Source organism: Oenanthe melanoleuca, chromosome 2, assembly GCF_029582105.1.
Source record: "Oenanthe melanoleuca isolate GR-GAL-2019-014 chromosome 2, OMel1.0, whole genome shotgun sequence".
NCBI classification, from domain to species: Eukaryota; Metazoa; Chordata; class Aves; order Passeriformes; family Muscicapidae; genus Oenanthe; species Oenanthe melanoleuca.
In genome coordinates, this window is record NC_079335.1 from 41,479,295 (window position 1) to 41,496,439 (window position 17,145).

The 17,145-nt window shown below is 38.5% G+C and overlaps 1 protein-coding gene across 1 annotated transcript in view; it reads right to left on the reverse strand.

Moving 5' to 3' along the window:
• The window catches only part of LOC130248775 (DNA repair-scaffolding protein-like), a 77,569-nt gene extending 73,245 nt beyond the window's left edge, over positions 1–4,324 (reverse strand). The window contains exons 1-2 of the mRNA XM_056482783.1: positions 4,277–4,324; positions 2,523–2,779 (exon numbers count right to left, since the gene is read on the reverse strand). Coding sequence (XP_056338758.1) covers positions 2,523–2,779; positions 4,277–4,324 — 305 coding nt within the window. The remainder of the gene's footprint in view (positions 1–2,522; positions 2,780–4,276) is intronic.
• Positions 4,325–17,145: the final 12,821 nt, after the last annotated feature.

Below are 17,145 nucleotides of genomic sequence, written 5' to 3' on the forward strand. Positions count from 1 at the left end.
TCTCAATGTTTTTAGTGTATGACAATTGCCTCCGTAATAGGGTCAAACAAACAATACACTTTCATCCCATCCAGGCAACTACTCATTTCCATTTTAGCACCTGGAGGTTTCCAGGAAGAGAGGACAGTAGAAAGGAATTTATCTGAATTTCTCCAGAGATTGTTATGGCTCTTTTCTTTGCTTGGTTTGAATTTGCTTGGGATTTGAGGGTTTAGGAGGGATATTTTAAGGGGGGTTTCTTTGAAGTTGCACAGAAAAATGTATCCATTGATGTAACAGAAGCATACCGTAAGATGTCTACAGAAAATATAGGCTAAAGTTTGTTGAAAATATTATCTTTACTTTTGAAGATAGATTTATGCATGTCAAAAAGCAAAGAGACATAAAAATAGAAGTATTTTCTATTTTCTTTAAAGGAGAAACAAAATGGGAGGAGACCTACTATACCTACATCAGGACTCCTCCACGAAATAAGCATATACAGTATGGTCTGGATTTGAAGTTGAACCTACTGCACAGGAATCCACATAGGAAGATGGCAGCTCTGCCACCTGCACCATCTCTGCTCAGCCCATGCTTCCCTAGGCACTGGCCTGGAGAAGGAGAGCCCAGCCAAGCAGAGACTCGTGGCTCTGTCCCACCTGCTGAGCAGTTCCAAATGGTCCATCTGAGCAGGAGCTCATGGGCCACATCCAGCTCCAGGATGATTCCTCTGCTCACTGCCTTTTCTGCTGTGGCCTCAGTCTGCAGCAGAGGTAGGAAGGAAGGAGGAATGACAAGCCCACATCTGCTTTGTAGCCTTTAGCTGTTTAACCAATTGATCCCTCAAGAAGCTGACAAACCCTTCCCCAAACTGGCCCTCAATCCACAGCACTGAAAAACTGAGCTTTCCTACTGAGGATGCAAACTTATATCCACTGTTATCACACCTATGAAAATGTTCCCTGTCAGCAGTAAAAGGAAGGATGGGAGAGACACACAGAATTAATGCCCTGAACAGGAAGAGTGAAAAGATGACAATTACCTGGATGAGCAAAATAACTAGATAAACAATACTCATAACTAAGGAATTTCCTGCCTGCTTCCCTGTTCCCAAAGGAACCCAAAGTGGAACCACAGGATGGAAGGTAAAAAACCCTGTCACCTCTGTTCCTCTGGCCACTCCAGATAGATTACATTCTATATAATTGTGTAGGGTTTGGTCTTGTTATTTCATTTGTTTTTAAAGCAATCTATTCTCTTATACACTTGTGTCAGAGTATCTTCGCTGTAAAACATTTTTTGCCTTTAGACTGTTGATAGTAAAGGTCATCAAATGAAGCTGGAATTTAGAAAAAGTCAAATCCACTAATGGTAACAAACAGCTTGGGAACTGCTCAAAGCTGGAAGAACACCTGGGCAAAATACGACTGTACACTTGTCCTGTTTTTATTACATTCACACATACTTGCTTTTGGCCTCTAAAAGACATTTTTGGGGGTTACAGCTTTGGTCTGATCTAGTACAGCTGTGTATGCATGTTTTCTAAAGTAACAAGAAATAAAGCTTGATTGTACAAGCAAAGCACTTTTATGTACAGAGATCCTCAGTAATTAGGATTTCCAAACTTGTTTCCTCAGACAGCATTTTGAAATAGCCAAGAATATTTCAGAGAAAAATAAGGTATGCTTATTAATACAAGATTTACTTTTAAAGTACTTGATTGATTACTGTACATAGATGCAGCTGTAAAAGTAAGAGAAGTACATTGCTAAAACAATACAGGGATGTATAGCAGCACCATTTGTAATTGTGGTCTTCACAGCTTGAGGCATATCTTCACATATACCATTTAAGTTAACATAGCTTTCATTTATTTAATATAGGAAGTGACCATTTCTGCACTGTAATTAGCTAGAACATCGGGCTCCATCTCAGGCTACTTTCTTTCAGCAGTTACATATTTTCCTAATGTATTTAACTTAGTCACAGACATTTAAATTTCACTTTAGGAATACATCCTTCCACTGCCTACATAATGGTCTGTTCTACACTCTTCAGAACTAATGCTCATCCACTCCTTTCCTACAGTATTTTGGACAATTTTGCCCTGACAAATTTGGAGAGTACCAAAAAAACCCCAAAAACCTAAAACCTGAGGTACAGTCTTTTTGCAGACTTTCTTGAGAGGCACAAAGCAATGAAATTATTAGAAGCTAGAAGAGAAGTATGTCCAATCACACATCTATTAGAAATGCAATGAAAATTAGAAATGAAGTGGAATTCAAGATTGAGAGCTTTCACCAGAGATTTTAAATTCAGTTTTCTTGCCTTTTTTGCTTGTTTAGAGATAAATTACATTCTTTAAGTTTTTCGAATTGGCATCTCTAAAATATTTACCTTTGAAACACACTCCAACGCTTTGCCAAGTACAATTACAATATATAAATATAATATATTATTCTACTATACAAATTATACTCTTATAATTTAAGAATAAAAAACGACCACAAAGCACCCCTTAAGGCAGACAGCTCATTTACCTCAGCAGCTTCCTCTTCTTGGCAGACTCGGCGGGGGCTCTGGGGGCCCGTCCCGGCTGCTTGCCCGGGGTGCGCAGAAGGGCCTGGGCTGACCTCAGCCACTCGCTGGCCGCTCGTGCTGTGACACCCCCCGTGTCCCCTCCTGACCCTGGCTGCAATCCCCTCCTGCAGCCTGGAGTGGTGGGAGCCAGGGTCGCCTCGCCTCCGCCCACGCTGTCACTGTCGGATGAGTACTCGGATATTTCTGTGGAAATTGCCTACACAATAAAGATAAAAAGCTATTTGAACAGAACGCTAATGAGATAGCATAGCTTTATGTAGGCAGTTTTATGTTACCCAGTATTCCACAAATGGAATGCCAATTTATTAACATAACTTGGACAACTTCACCATAAATGCACATTTAATCTTTTGTCAGTCAACATCAACCCCTGAATATAAGGATCATGTCTTGAGGGACAACTGAGATGAATAACATTTAGGTTTTTTAAATAACTAGGTCTGGAAAATTAAGCTAATGCTTTTATCTAAAGCAAGTTTTGAGGAAAGCAGAGTGACAGGGATCATGACTGGCAGCTGAAAGAGAGTTTTCTATTGGGATTCAAGCAAACAGGAAGGTCAGCTTCCATAGTCTGAATGAAAGGAAGAAACACATGCCTCTATCGACAGCTTGTAGCTGGCAACAAGTATGTAACCTTTTGTTAAAAGACAATTTTGAACACTAAAGCAGGCCTTCATCCATGTCCAGCAGGCCTACAGCTTCCCAGGAAGGTTTCAAAAGTTGAGCATAAGCTGTTGGGCTGTCTCCAGGTAGCTCCAAGGAGGATGGATCACTGGTCAGCAGTCAGGGCTGGGAGCCAGCACGGCTGGAGTTCAGCCCCACAGAACCTTGCTGGAGCTCTTCTTCCAGAAACTCTCAGGACACACTGAACTTATTCCAGTGGATGAGGGAGGGATGAGACAAGAGGATGAGAAGGCAGAAAAAATTCTGCAGAGACATGGAAAGCTGAGAAGGAAAATTCACCTGCTTTGGCTGAGCTTATTTTACTCTCCTCTATGGCTCCTGCAGAAGCAGGTTAAGGCTGCTGGGTTGGGTCCCTAAGGTGAGCTCTGCACAGCTGTTACATGCATTATGTTCTCTTGACCCACTGTTTCTTCAAGTACTGAGTATTAAGCAAAAATACTTGGAAAGTGACATTTTACCAAGAACAGAACAAAATGATCTAAACCACTGAAATAGGCAGAGGACTAAGAAACATGAGCTGGGCTCAGCTGAAAAAAATCCAAAACAACCAAACCAACACTATCTGCAAGTTCTGGTGGGGTGAGCAGTGGCAATCCTGTCACTGGGACCACCAGCACTAGGCCAGCTGAAGTAAGCTGGCATAAAACTGTACAAGAGGCAAGTTAAGTAACTCAGACTGATCCAAAACCCCAATTGCAAAACATTAACTGTGCATTATCAGTGGGAAACTGGAAAACCCCAAAGGCTGATGTTGCTCCACATAATGCTGTCTCAATCACAAAACAGGTCCTGAAAAAAATTAGCCCATTATTCTGGTCAAATGCAGTAAGTAGTGCTCCACACAGGTTGTTTGACAACTGCTCAGATAAAGCCTTGAAAGACAAAAGAGGAAAGGGAGGGAAATCACACCATTTATTAAATTTACTAAAGCTGTTCCATGTTATTAATTAGTGTAATCATCTGAAAACAGTGTTTCTCAACTGTGCACAAAAATAAGTTCAGCTCTTGCCAGTCCTCCAATACATTTTTCACGTAAATGCCGAGACACTGTGCTCATGTTCCGAGAGCTTACCTAAGTATTCTGGAAATTGGAAGGACCTTTTAAAGTTATCCAGAGAAGTAGAACAGCTAAAAGAATGTAATTAATATCAGTCTGCTTTAAACACAACACAGTCAACATCTGTCCCTTGGCAACAATATTTCTCTGAAAACAAACTCCTTCCATATTGGAAATGAGCCAGAAATAAAAGATTTCAAAGACTCTGAAGGCAGTAAGCAAGCACTTCATTCTTAAAACACCATTCCAATGCACTCTCTTGCTTTAGGAATGCATTAATTTTTCTCAAATTGCTATGATATCCACTGCACCTAAAAAAAGGATGCAAACCTGAAGTTCTCTGTGCAAGTTAAATGCAAGTAAGAAAAGCCCTGGGAAAGTGCTTCAAATTAAGCATGTTTTAATCCCACTGACTGTTTAAGAGTTAAGAAGCTTTCCTAACTAAAGACTGTCTAATAAATTATTCCTGCTAATATTTATTACTGTATACTTGTTTAGACAGAACTTCCCCAAGGAAACCGTACTTTGGGGTTTTTGTTTTGTTTGCTTGTTAGTAGGTTTTTGTTGTTGATGTTTTTTTAATTGGGTAGTTGGAAATTTTTCTTAAAAGAGGAAACTCTAAAAATGGAGAAGAAAAACGAAGAATTAATACTTAGCCTTCCAATTCTGTACATTTTTTAACTGTAGCCATCATCAGAATTCTAGCCTAAAGAGAAAAAATATTTCCAAAACACACAACAAACATGATTTTTCAAGTATCCAGTAAGTGAGCTGGCAAGCCTACCAACAATATGTTGGGAAAAAGCTAGCAAAAAAAAAAAAATGTATTTGATTCACTTTAAAGCAATCACTGAAAAATACTGAAGAAATTGTTCCCTAAGATATACTTATATTTCCAGTGATGGCCATTCCACAACATCCTCTTTTATATCATGCTAGCCACTTGTCCAGATCCAGGGGCTGACTGAAAAACATTCAGGGGTTGACCTCAATCTATTGCTAAAACAATAAACATAATTAAAATAAATCTATTTTCTCTGCGACTGGTGGCATCTGAAAAGCTATAAATGCTCCCCTTTCATGGCTCTTTCTTTTAAGGAAAAATGGCAAGTACAAATGCACAGACTATTGCCATTTTTTCTGCCAGTGTTTTACTGCAGGAAAGCAAAGAAGTACTGTATTTGAGCATCCAGGACCCAACACTTTAAGGTTAAGCATTTTTAATCAAAACACATCAAAAAAGAAAGCACTCTTAAAATTAATTTATTAATGATGTATTTTTGACAGCACTCACAGGCACTAGTAAATATAGAGGATGGTACACATGTAAAAATAGAAACCAAAATGAGAAACAGCAAATACTCTCCCAACTAAGCAGCTAAGATTGCTAAAGAATGTATGTTTACCCATGTCAATTTGCACTCACTAAGAATCAAAAAATACCAAAAAACCAACCACAGATTTTGTAAAACATTAGCCCAAATTGTTCAAAGACATAACTCTTGACTTGAGTGTAATGAAGATGGCATTCCATAAGCCCATAGATTTTGCACACATGCAGCACAGAAGTTACCCTGCTGTTACTTCTGTGACCAAGTACTCCCTCCTTCATCCCCAAGAGATTTGCTTCAGCTACCTCTTGCTTCACCTGGAACATCTCTCGTTCACCTTGAACATTCTCTGGCAGTACCTTGGCAATCTAGACAGTGCTTGCTTCTAAAAGGTCTGAAAAAAAATTACATTTTCACTTCAATAGTGATGGAAGCAAGCAATATCTGTATTTGGTGAGTTTAATAAACACTTGGTATTTCTTATCAATAAAATAGCAGTAAGCTAACACAAGAATTGTTACATTCCATCTGAAGTTTCCAGCTTCAGCATGGAAAGTGGAACCTTACAAAGTTTTTTGTACAAAAAGAAGGCTAACAGATCAATCCTATTAAAATAAATAAAAAAATCTGTATTTTTTTAAGAGGATCTCAGACAGTGATTGCTAATAAGAGGCAAGGTGATAAGAAGTTTTGCGGGTTTCTCATCTCCCTTGTCTCTCCTCCCAAGATACATCACTCAGTGATTTCCACAGGAAAACATCAGTATCCACACCTCCTTACCTTTGTATGCATTCAATACTTTCATTTGTTCAGTTGTCATATATTCAGATAATATTGATAAACTTTCCCAGTAGATATGATGATACTTTGCAGATAAGATGCTCAATATAAGTTCACAGATACTATGAACAAGTTCATCAGCTGGAACTAAGATACTTCAGCATGCTGCAGTATGCCTTAGAGACAAAAAATGGGTATCAAACTCTAGACAGGCACTGATATAACTTTTTGCAGATGGAGGTCATTTCATCTGTCCTTTCCTTCCCTAAATAATATAAATTTCTTCCCTCCTATTATCCTACCACAGCCTAGCACAAATGGCAGAACAGGGTTTCTCAGAGCACCCTTAGGGAACCAGGCTTTCTCAAGGCCACAGAGCCCAGTTATCTCAGAAACAGTATTTCAGAGTTTCAGACTCTGATCACTGCATATACAGAGTAAAATTAATCTTGTGGCACCTCCTTTCCTACTTGTTCATTCACGTATCTTCACCTCTAGTTCTGGAAGCATTTTCTATTACCCCCTGCCTGTTCTTTCATGGATTATCTTTTTTCCTTTTGTGATTCCTTGTGTTTATCAGAATTGATCTGCAATTCCCTACCTCCCCTCTCATGACAGCTCTCAGATGGGTGGAAGCTGACCAGTATTAACAAACACACACAGTGAACTCAGGTTACCATCCCGCTGCCTCTTCTCTTATGCAGTATTCCCTGCATTTGTGCTGCAGGTACTTTGCTGTCTGTGCATGCAAAGGGATTTAAACATAGCCAACTTCTACCCCAGGCAGCTGGTTATAGGTTGGCAGGAGATTTTGTTCCTTGTATGGAACTCTCTAAAAAACAAGAGTGAGCAGAAAAGCCACTGGATTTAGCACAATGAATATTCACAAGCATAAATCACCAGTGCAGTATGTCAAAGGCCTAGGCTATGCTAATGAATGCTTGAAGCTAACTACACCAGAAGCTGGCTTGCAGGATTACAGGGAGTAGAGTAAAGGTAAAAGAAAAGAAGTTTTCCCTTAGTTAATCAACACAAAATTAATTCAAGCATTGTGCACACAGATAGTACAGGATATTATTCAGCCCTATAAAGATAATTAAAGATACAAAGGATTTAAAGCTTGCAGTTCTCTTCAAAGCTCTGTGTTTTCTGAAGCTTTAAGTGAAGTACTGAAGTCTGTGCCAAGCATACTTTCCTAGTAGCTAGAGAAATAATTTGGTTCTTGGTAATCTAGCTACTTTTACTCTAGAGAGATAAAATTCAAATATTCCTTTATACAGGAAACTTTATGTTGAAGTGCAGAGTTAGTCATGTGTTGCTCTGTGGGTGACACCAAGCATCCTTCTCATGGAATAACCACAGGAACAGCACGCAAAAATACAAGATTAGGTAGCAGTGCGTGGGCAGAGATAATCATAAGAAAAAAGGAACAACAATGAAAGACATAAATCACTAATAAGGTATTTTTGGACTTGCAAGCCCAAACTGACACAGCAGATTAACTGAAATTTTGTATCTGGAACAACCACCTAGTGTTATTATAGAGACAGCACATATTTAAAATGGATCTCAGATAACGCCTGGTTGTTTGGCCAAGTACAGCATTCCTCCCCAGCACACGCACTCAGACCATCTCATCTGTCCTAAATATTTATCAGTGGTGTTGGTTCAGTGCACTAGGAAATGGCATGTCCTGCTCCACACACATTAGCACTTTGTGGTTGCCATTACAGGAAACAGAGCCATGTGCTCCTCAAGCACCAGGATGGCCACCTCGAGCACTTCTCTGGGATTCTCCAAGAGCAAGCCCCACCAAGCTTCTTCCTCCCTGCTTGGCCATCACTAAACTTCAGCAACATCTCCCTTCACACAGACATGGGAATGAATTTCTGCTGTCTCCCAGCTGCCACCACCCCAGGGCTGGAATGCAGTAGTTATTAGCACACAAAATCATTTATGCCAAGTAGCAAAGAAGAATGTGGTATCTACTTGAATATGGAGGAGAAGTGTAGGCAGCAACACTGTAATTATTCAAAGCAGAATTTGGTCACAGACTGCACCCTCATCTCATCTTTAATGGTGTTTTGAGACCTTTAAACAAGTGGTTAGGACTTCTCTTCTATGACTAATCAAAAAGGATTCATTGCATCCAGCAGCCCAGAGCTTCCTATCGTAAAGGAAATTGATTCATGGTTATCTCTGGAGGAAGCAGGCCAGCTACCAAACCCTACACACCACTGCTTACATTGCTGGGCTTCCCTTTGAAGAGCTCCTGGGGAAGTCTTACCTAGGTCTGACACCATTTATTCTGCAAACCCTGTCAAAATACAGCTGCACTAGCTACTGTCTTAAAAGGTAACCCCAAAAGTAGGATTCAATCCAAAGGAAAATACCAGTAGCTGTTATCAAAAGAAAAGCAAATGGGACAGCTTCAGAGATGCTTTCATGCACTGAAGGAGTTGAAAGGGCTTTCCTGGAACTCCGCAGAAATTAATGGAATGGTATGGCTGCTGTCAGATCCAAGAGCCAATTATCTGATGCTGGGCTTCCTGCACCATTTTTGAAACCAAGAAAAGCTGTGGAGGGACAGGAAAACTCCCTTTTACACTTCACAGAGTGAGGAAGTTGAAGCACAGTACACAAGCCCACAAAATGGTGGTTTATATCACACATGAAATAATAATTAACAAAATAAATAACTTGTATCATCATTTATCAGTTCCCATATCTTGTTTAGATCATACTGCCTTGAAGTGGAAAATGAGGTGACGATTATGATTGCATGCAGCATGTTTGGCTGTGCATTCTTTTTTGTCAGGGGAAAGGTGTGTGTTTTTGTTTGGTTTGAGCTCTCTCACACACAATCCTGTACACACACCATTGGCAGGCAGCATCCTGCATGCAGCACTAATCACTGTAGAAAACAAAAACCAGAAAAATAACATTAAAATAAGATTTTGAACAGACACACAAAAATCAACACAAAAATCTGATCTTCGAAAGAAGAACTTGGGGAGGAGAGTTAATTAAAATTACAACAAACCAGATTTTTTATAGACCTAATGCAAAGATGGTATTTACTGACTTTTTTCTTTTTATGCCAGGTAAAGAACGCTCAAGTAGTAAGGAAGATGAAATTGAAGCCGTAACTTCTAATCCTGAGTAGAAACCTCAGCTTTCACAAGGCAAACAGGTTAGGCAGGCTATACCTCTGGAAATACATCCACAAGCTGTTCCAGCCTGCCTCTCCCAGAACAGGTTGTTCTGAGGCATGGATCAGCCGACCGAAACAGGTGAGGCTCTCCTCTCAGCCCAAGAGCCTTTTTACACAAAATCCGTCTGGAAGGCAAGAAGCACTATTTACTTCTGAGGGTACTCTGTAGATGTAGAATTAAGTAGTGACCCCAAAGGTAAGACTGAATAAAACTGCTGTCTGCTGTGCACAAGGACAGGAAAGAATAGTAGGGGACAGTGAGCTGCTAAAGTGCAAAATTAGCACAAAACAAGATTACTCAGCACCAGTTAAAAGACACTGATTTGTACTCCATGGACTATAGACCCTGCTGCAGTCTTGGCATCTGTAGCATTTGCACTGCAACTGCATCTTCTTAAAAGCACTGTTTTAGCAGTTTAGTTGACTTCTTTAGCATTAAGAATTCAGTCTATCATTTCCTAGTATTCTCTCACTACCACTGATCCCAACATCAGTCTGTAATCAGAGTCATAGCCAACTTCTAACAGACCAAATAATGCTGAAAAATGTTAACATGGACAGCCTACAAGTGCTTTTCCTGCTTTGTCTAATGTTTTTTTCCATTGTACAAGGACATCTCCATTTTCTCTCAGGGAAAATGAGTGGCTGTTAAAGACAATTTGGACAATTTACACATACTGTTAGCCAACGTTACATTCAAGAGAATTACTGTAACCCTTGCTCTCCATTCCCTTCTTATAAAAAAAGAGGGGAAGGGGGAGACGCCACTTCACGTGTTGCATCTTGCAAACTATTCAGGGACAGAACCAGGTCTCCTCTCATGCAACTGCATATTATCCCACGCACTTGAGCTCTCATCTTGATAAGGATCCTCCAGATGACAGAGACCCAGGCTTTCAAATATAAATACCCGACTCTGATAGGGCATGCAGATAATTACATCATTTCGCACAGAAGCCTCAACATTATACACTGAAGTTTGGGCACACAGGAAAATTGCAGTCAGCTCATAATACCACTTAAACAGGGTTTCGTTCTTGACACAGAAATAGTTACTTTCATGTTTCCAAGGAACAGATGTTATCACATGGTTTGATAACCTACTTTCACATTCTTTGTTTATAGTTATTCACTCAGTTTCATTTATTAAAGTTAGTGGATCCGTGCCATGAAACCTCAGTTTTATTGTCTCTGGTTTAGGTGATGCTATGGTAATCACCCTGGTTAAAGCTTGGATGTAACACAAGGACTCAACTGAAGGGCATGATTAAAAGCCAAATTATTATTTATGAACTAAATCCTAAAGTGCCTAGACGAAACACCTGCAGGATTCAGTAGGTACTGTTAAAGGAGGAAATACATTTCCATCTTCAAGCAACTGTTTAGTTTTTCAGAGAGAACAAATACTTGCAATGGGAGGTAATATCTTTTACAAGACAAACAGATATAACTGTGGGAAAGCAGACAAGCATTTAGCACTAAGTCCTTCTATAGGTCTCAAAAGTTTGATGTTTTTTCTCTACAAACAGATCATTTGGTCTAAGCAAATTAAATATTTCCTTATAAAATTGCTTCTCTCATCTTTAGCCAATACAGTTACAAACTGTATAGCCATCTTGCAAGCTTTTCAAAAAGTTGCTTCTAAAAAAGAAAATGCTTCTCACAGTAATGTAACTGTATAGATAGATCAGGGAACAGTCAGAGACTTTCAAATCTTTCATATTTATGTATTCTCTTTCTAAAAGTAGATGATAACTGCAAGCATGTTATTTTTGAGATTAAAGAAAGCAACTAAATGAGGGATTGCACATAGATATTCTGTAAAGAACAAATTATTCACACCGATTTTTCCTCTTTGGTTGACATGCTGCTTCCTGTGAAAACCCCTAGAAAAACACTTATCATAAAAAAAAGAAAAAAAGAAAATGAGAGAGAATGGAAATACAAGTGGCACAGAGTTGTATAACACAAATGCAACACAGGCATAATTTCTGCAATAATGCTCAGCACTTAGTGGAAAACATTTTGTTAACAATATCCACGGGGACACACAGAAACATCTTGAAATTGAGATTCTGCACTTCCAGCTGCAGCAGTGCCAGCACTCACGGCTGCAGTACTGGCAGCTTAAGGAGACACCAGGCTGCTGGGCAGTGCAGCACATTACATTCATTTTCTTCTACTCCCACTCACTCCACATTCTTCTCACTTGACTGTGCTTCCCTTTGCCCCATTTATTGCTTCACAGCTCCTGAGGAACTGCCCCCAAAGCCTAAAATAGTCCCTTCATTTCTTGCCTCCTCTTCATTTCCAGCTTCTTCCAATCCTTTCCCTCCTCTCCAGAAGTCCTTCCACAGCATACCTTTTCTAGATCATTTTGTGGTTTTGCACTGCTAAAACTATTTTAAACAGCACACATTTCAGGGCAGGAAATGTCTTACCACGTCTGAAATACTGTGTCAGTGATGACAGCACGTGCATGCACACAGAAGCACCACCTTCATCTAAACTGATTTCTAACATTGATGAGAGCACCTATATGCAGGCTAAAGGAACAGAAGACTCATTTAATTTCTTCTCCAAGTAAACCAGAGGACACCAACCAATGAAACTGCTTTGAAAAATACATTAAATGTACTCAGCTAAAGTTAGTTCTATTTGTATAAAGAAAGAAGAAAATGAAGCCCAATACGAAGTTTACAGATGTCTTTCAGATTATATGCCTAAACTTTGGGGTAACAGAAGAAAAATAAAGTAACCATCAATTGGGTACAGCATTGCAAATGAAAATTGTAATGTTGCTGCAAATACACACTTTAAAGAGAGAGTCAAATGTGCTACAATAGTATCTTAAGTTTGACACATTCAGCTGTGCTGATTGTTCACAGTACATAAAAAGATTTCAAAGTACAGACTTTAAAACCCCTTTGAGATGTAGATTAGACTAAAAATGTGTGTGCTGTAATATAGGTGTGTTACATTACATTCAGTGACGTGCCTGCCATAATATGGGTATAACATACATTGCAGGACCCATGGAGACAGTCACGGATATTTAAAACTTTTGTAGAAAATAAGCACACAGATAAACTTATCAGAAAGATACACTTGAAATGTCCCAGTAATCAAATATAATCTTTACACACTTAATGGACTGTAATTCTCTAAGAATGGACTAGCAGCTGACATGGAAAACTTGTAAAAAAAGGAAGCCCTGAAATGCAAACACCCATAATTTGTATTAATTTCCTTAAAAGGATTATAAAGCTTGCATAAAGCAGTATTATTAAGAAGAATTAAGGTGATTCTTCTCCATTACAGGCAAAGAGAAAAAGAGAGCCTCAGTGCATTAATGCATACTTTAACATACTCGAAAAAGCAATAGTTGACTGGTTTCCACAGCAGTCACCAATAGCTTTTGGCTTGATGCCTTCACTATCTCACACCAGAATGAAAGGTTGTGATGGTTAAATTTTAGTTCCATTCTTAAAGCAGTGCTTCAGAAGGGGAGGGGAAAAATAATGGAAAACTGTCATTTTCTGTTCTATTCTGTTAGCACGTGTCAATGTGTATTTATACGTGGAGAATGCAAAATTTGCATCTGGGATGTGTATATCCCCTTTTTTAATAATATAAGGGAAGCCCAAAGCTGCCAAGATAATGCTAAAATCATAGAAGCTAATTCAACATCTGAGAAGAGAAAATTTGTTCTTCAAGATACTCTTAAACATATTCTCCTCATTTTCCTCTTCCCAAAGTAAAAATGCTTATGTGATACTTATCCTTCAGACCGAACTCTGCAGCTAGCAGGATTTTAAAAAAGTGTTGCAAATCTTTTTCTCTTGAACTTGGAAGTGACCTATTAGCATTCTGTTCAAAAACTTGCAATGTTTGAAGCATGAAGCAAATAAAGATACCATGCAAGTTGCAATTTCATGAAATGTTTGGGGCCACAAAACCAAACGTAAAGTTTATACTAAAAGTAAAAAAATAAGAAAAATACTTTTCAATAAGCAGCAGTTAACTCTCAAACACCAGCAAGCTCTGGGAGCTGTGCTCAGCACTGAAAATTTGGGATGGGGAAGCGAAAAAAGCCAAACTGAGAAAGGAGAGGGACAGTGACAGCAGGTTTGAAGTGCTCGGGCAGTTCTGGCCTCCGGCTGCACCATTTTTAGGAATTGTGTGACTGGCAGTTTTATTTCCTAAATGCAGAAGTGCAAATTTTGGCACCCATTGTATCAATTTTGTGCTTGTCTTACTGGCAACTATTTTCATCATAAGTTCTTTTCTTAGTCTAGAGAACAACGCAGCACGCACTCCTATTACTTCAGGAGCAACAAGTGGTCATCAGGGTCTACAGTAACTAAAGCACTGCATCACTTTGTATCTCCCACTCCCAATCACCAGAGAGATACTTGTGCATAGAGTAAACTAAATTGCTGCCTGGATGATCTGCATTCCCCAGCTCACAACAACAGTAATTTCATTTTGGTCAGAAAAATGGGCGAGACATTGCAGCAGACATAGCTTGAATAAAAACAATAATAATGATAATAATAATAACAATAAAAATAGAATCTGTCCTTTAAAATCTCAAAAATTTCACATGCATCTAAGGGTCATTCTTCAGGGTACAAAATATGGCAGAACTTGCTTTCTACTTGCCAAAAGCCTGATCAGTTTATCTATATTGATGTTTTAATTATTTAGACTACAACTTATACAGTATTTTCCTTTCAGTGCTAGGAATGTAAGTACACAAATCAATCAATGTAATTCTTCTCAAAAATGGAGAGCCAAATTTAAAGCAAGTTTTTAGATATGAGAAAAGTAGGCATCACATTGTGTTCTACAGTCATCATTCATTAAAAACAACCCACACACTAATTATATTATTAAAATAAAGCAAAAAATTTAGTTAAGAAAATTCACAGTAAGAACAAATACAGCTGTGTAATATAATTGTGCAAGATTATTTAGTCTAGGCAGAAAGGGGAATGTATTTTCAGGATTCAGACAAGTATTTTAATATTCTTGGAGAAAAGATTCCTTCTCAGTTTTACACTCTTACGTCAAAATAATGTGAAAATACAATTACAAGTGCATCATTTAAACCCTCAATATTCAAAGTGGTGACTTACAGTTTTCCACAGCTACTGCAATTCAGACCATTAATATAACTTTAACACATACCAAGACTTCAGGATAAAAATATTTTTGACATGTTTATTGACATCTGCTACAGCCAAATTTACCCTTGGAAATCTAAGACATGTTAAATGCATTTTCCCTCCAAACTGCCAAAACTCAAAACTGATTCTGTTATGGACTAATCACTTAGAAGAAAGGAACAACTGAGTTTCCAGATCAAAAGTCAACCATTTGTGTCATTTTCCAAGAGTAGCATCAAATAAGAGATTTTATTTTTTTCTTTTAATTTTACTATTAACAAAAGTCCTTTAAAATTGCATCACTACAGCCAAGTAGAAGTAGTATTGTCCCTGGAATGCACTTACTGAAGGAACAGAAAGCCTACCCTATGTAAAACAGCAAAACTATACAATTACATTTAGACTACCTAATGAGACAACCATTTCTTGAGGAGAAAGCATTTAAGAAATTGAAAACTGAATTTAACAAGTCACCCACACTCTCCAACACGAGAGTGAAAAAAACAACATATATGCACACACCTCACTACATCCTACACACATCCATTTACATTTGTTTGTTTATATTTAAATAAGCCTGGCATTTTCCATTTAGGAAATGTCACATACTTTTAACCTCAGTTTTAGGATTCTCATTGTGTACTTCTATGCACCTAATGTTAATTTATTAGCTTATTCTGCCTAATAACTATTCTGGCTATAAAGGGGTTCCTTAATTCACTCTACTTCTTGCAGAATAGAAACTTCAGTTATCTTCACTAACTTCTTCTATGTAAGGCTGTAATAAAACAAGATAAATTTACTAAATAGAAAAGGAAACATGACCATATGTTGAAAGCAGATGCATGCACCTACATACCCACTCCTCCTTGCCCTAAAACTGAACTCCACATCACTTCACAACCCACTATACACGGATACATTCTCTAGAAATTAGTTCCAAATATATAAAAGTACTTGCAGGATTTTCATGACAGTATCTTTATATCTGAAGGATTAAGAAACATATTGCACAAACACAGGAAGCAAAAGCAGCAAAGTTTTCTTATACTCAAAATCTCAAAACTTAAGGTCAGTATCACAATTGGTTCTATGGTTTCAAATAATACTATACTGATAAAATAGAATTTGGACAGCATTAAAGCAATACCTTGTTCACATCCTGAACAGCAAGTACAGCAGTCCAGGAAAAACAGGTAGAGATCAGAAAAGCTCCTCTACTTCATTTGACAACCATTTAAAAAGCAGTGCAGGGAGAGGATCCAGAAAGCATATAAATCAGGGCTGACATGATAGCAACACCACTGGATTTATGCTCATGGGTTTTCTAGCTCTTACACTACTACCACACAGCATGGCCAAGAGTCTGAAGACCAGGTGCACAAACGTGACCTCTCTATGGATACAACCCTGGCACAAAGAAACAAGGTAGCTTGGCAGGCAACACATAAAACCACATTGGTGGAAGCAGAGGAAATCATTTTCAGTAGATTTTCTGCAGATGGCAACCATCACCATAAGACTGCTTGTAACTGATGAAATAAAATTAAACCAGAAGATTTCCAGGGAGGGAATACAACCCAGAATTACATGGTGGGAAAAAAAAAGAAAAAAAGAAGCAGCTCTTGGGAGAAATCTGGGGAATTCCCTGTTTCAGATACAGAAGAGGAAACAATAGCTGTAATAAAAAGCCAAGATCTACTTTAAAAAGCAGATGATGTTTATGAAGTACTGCCTGAACTGGTGAACCTTCACAATAAAGTGTCATCATCTAGTGGTGTGGTGTAAGTGCAGGACTGAGTCAGAAAGCCTGACGTTTAAGACTCAATCGTGTGGTTTGGGGACATTTTCTTTAAGACAAATTTTTCACAAGTGATTCTCAACTGTATCTGGCAACTTTGTTCTGAAATATATTTTTCACAGGTGCTAGACACCAACTCTCATGTAAAAACACCGAGCACTGTTAGTATGCAGGGGTGAGGGAAACAGAACTGCAAAGCATTTATATCTAAAATCAGTGTAAGCACACCATCAAATTTAAAGGACCTTTGAAAGTCCTCACATAATTGGTTAACTCTTCAAAACAGCAGACTGGTAATCACTTGGATAACTTCAGGGAGATGACAATTAAAGAAAACATTGGAAGTGTTCTGTGCATGCAAATACATAAGATCCTCTTCAGCTATAAAAGCTAAGGCTCAGGCTCCAAGAGGAGTTTTGATGGCATTTAGACATCAAAGTCCAAGAGTTTTGGACATAACCAGATGCATTGCAACTCTGCACATTCATGGTTTATGTGAGTACAAAGTTGGTACTTCTGCAGCT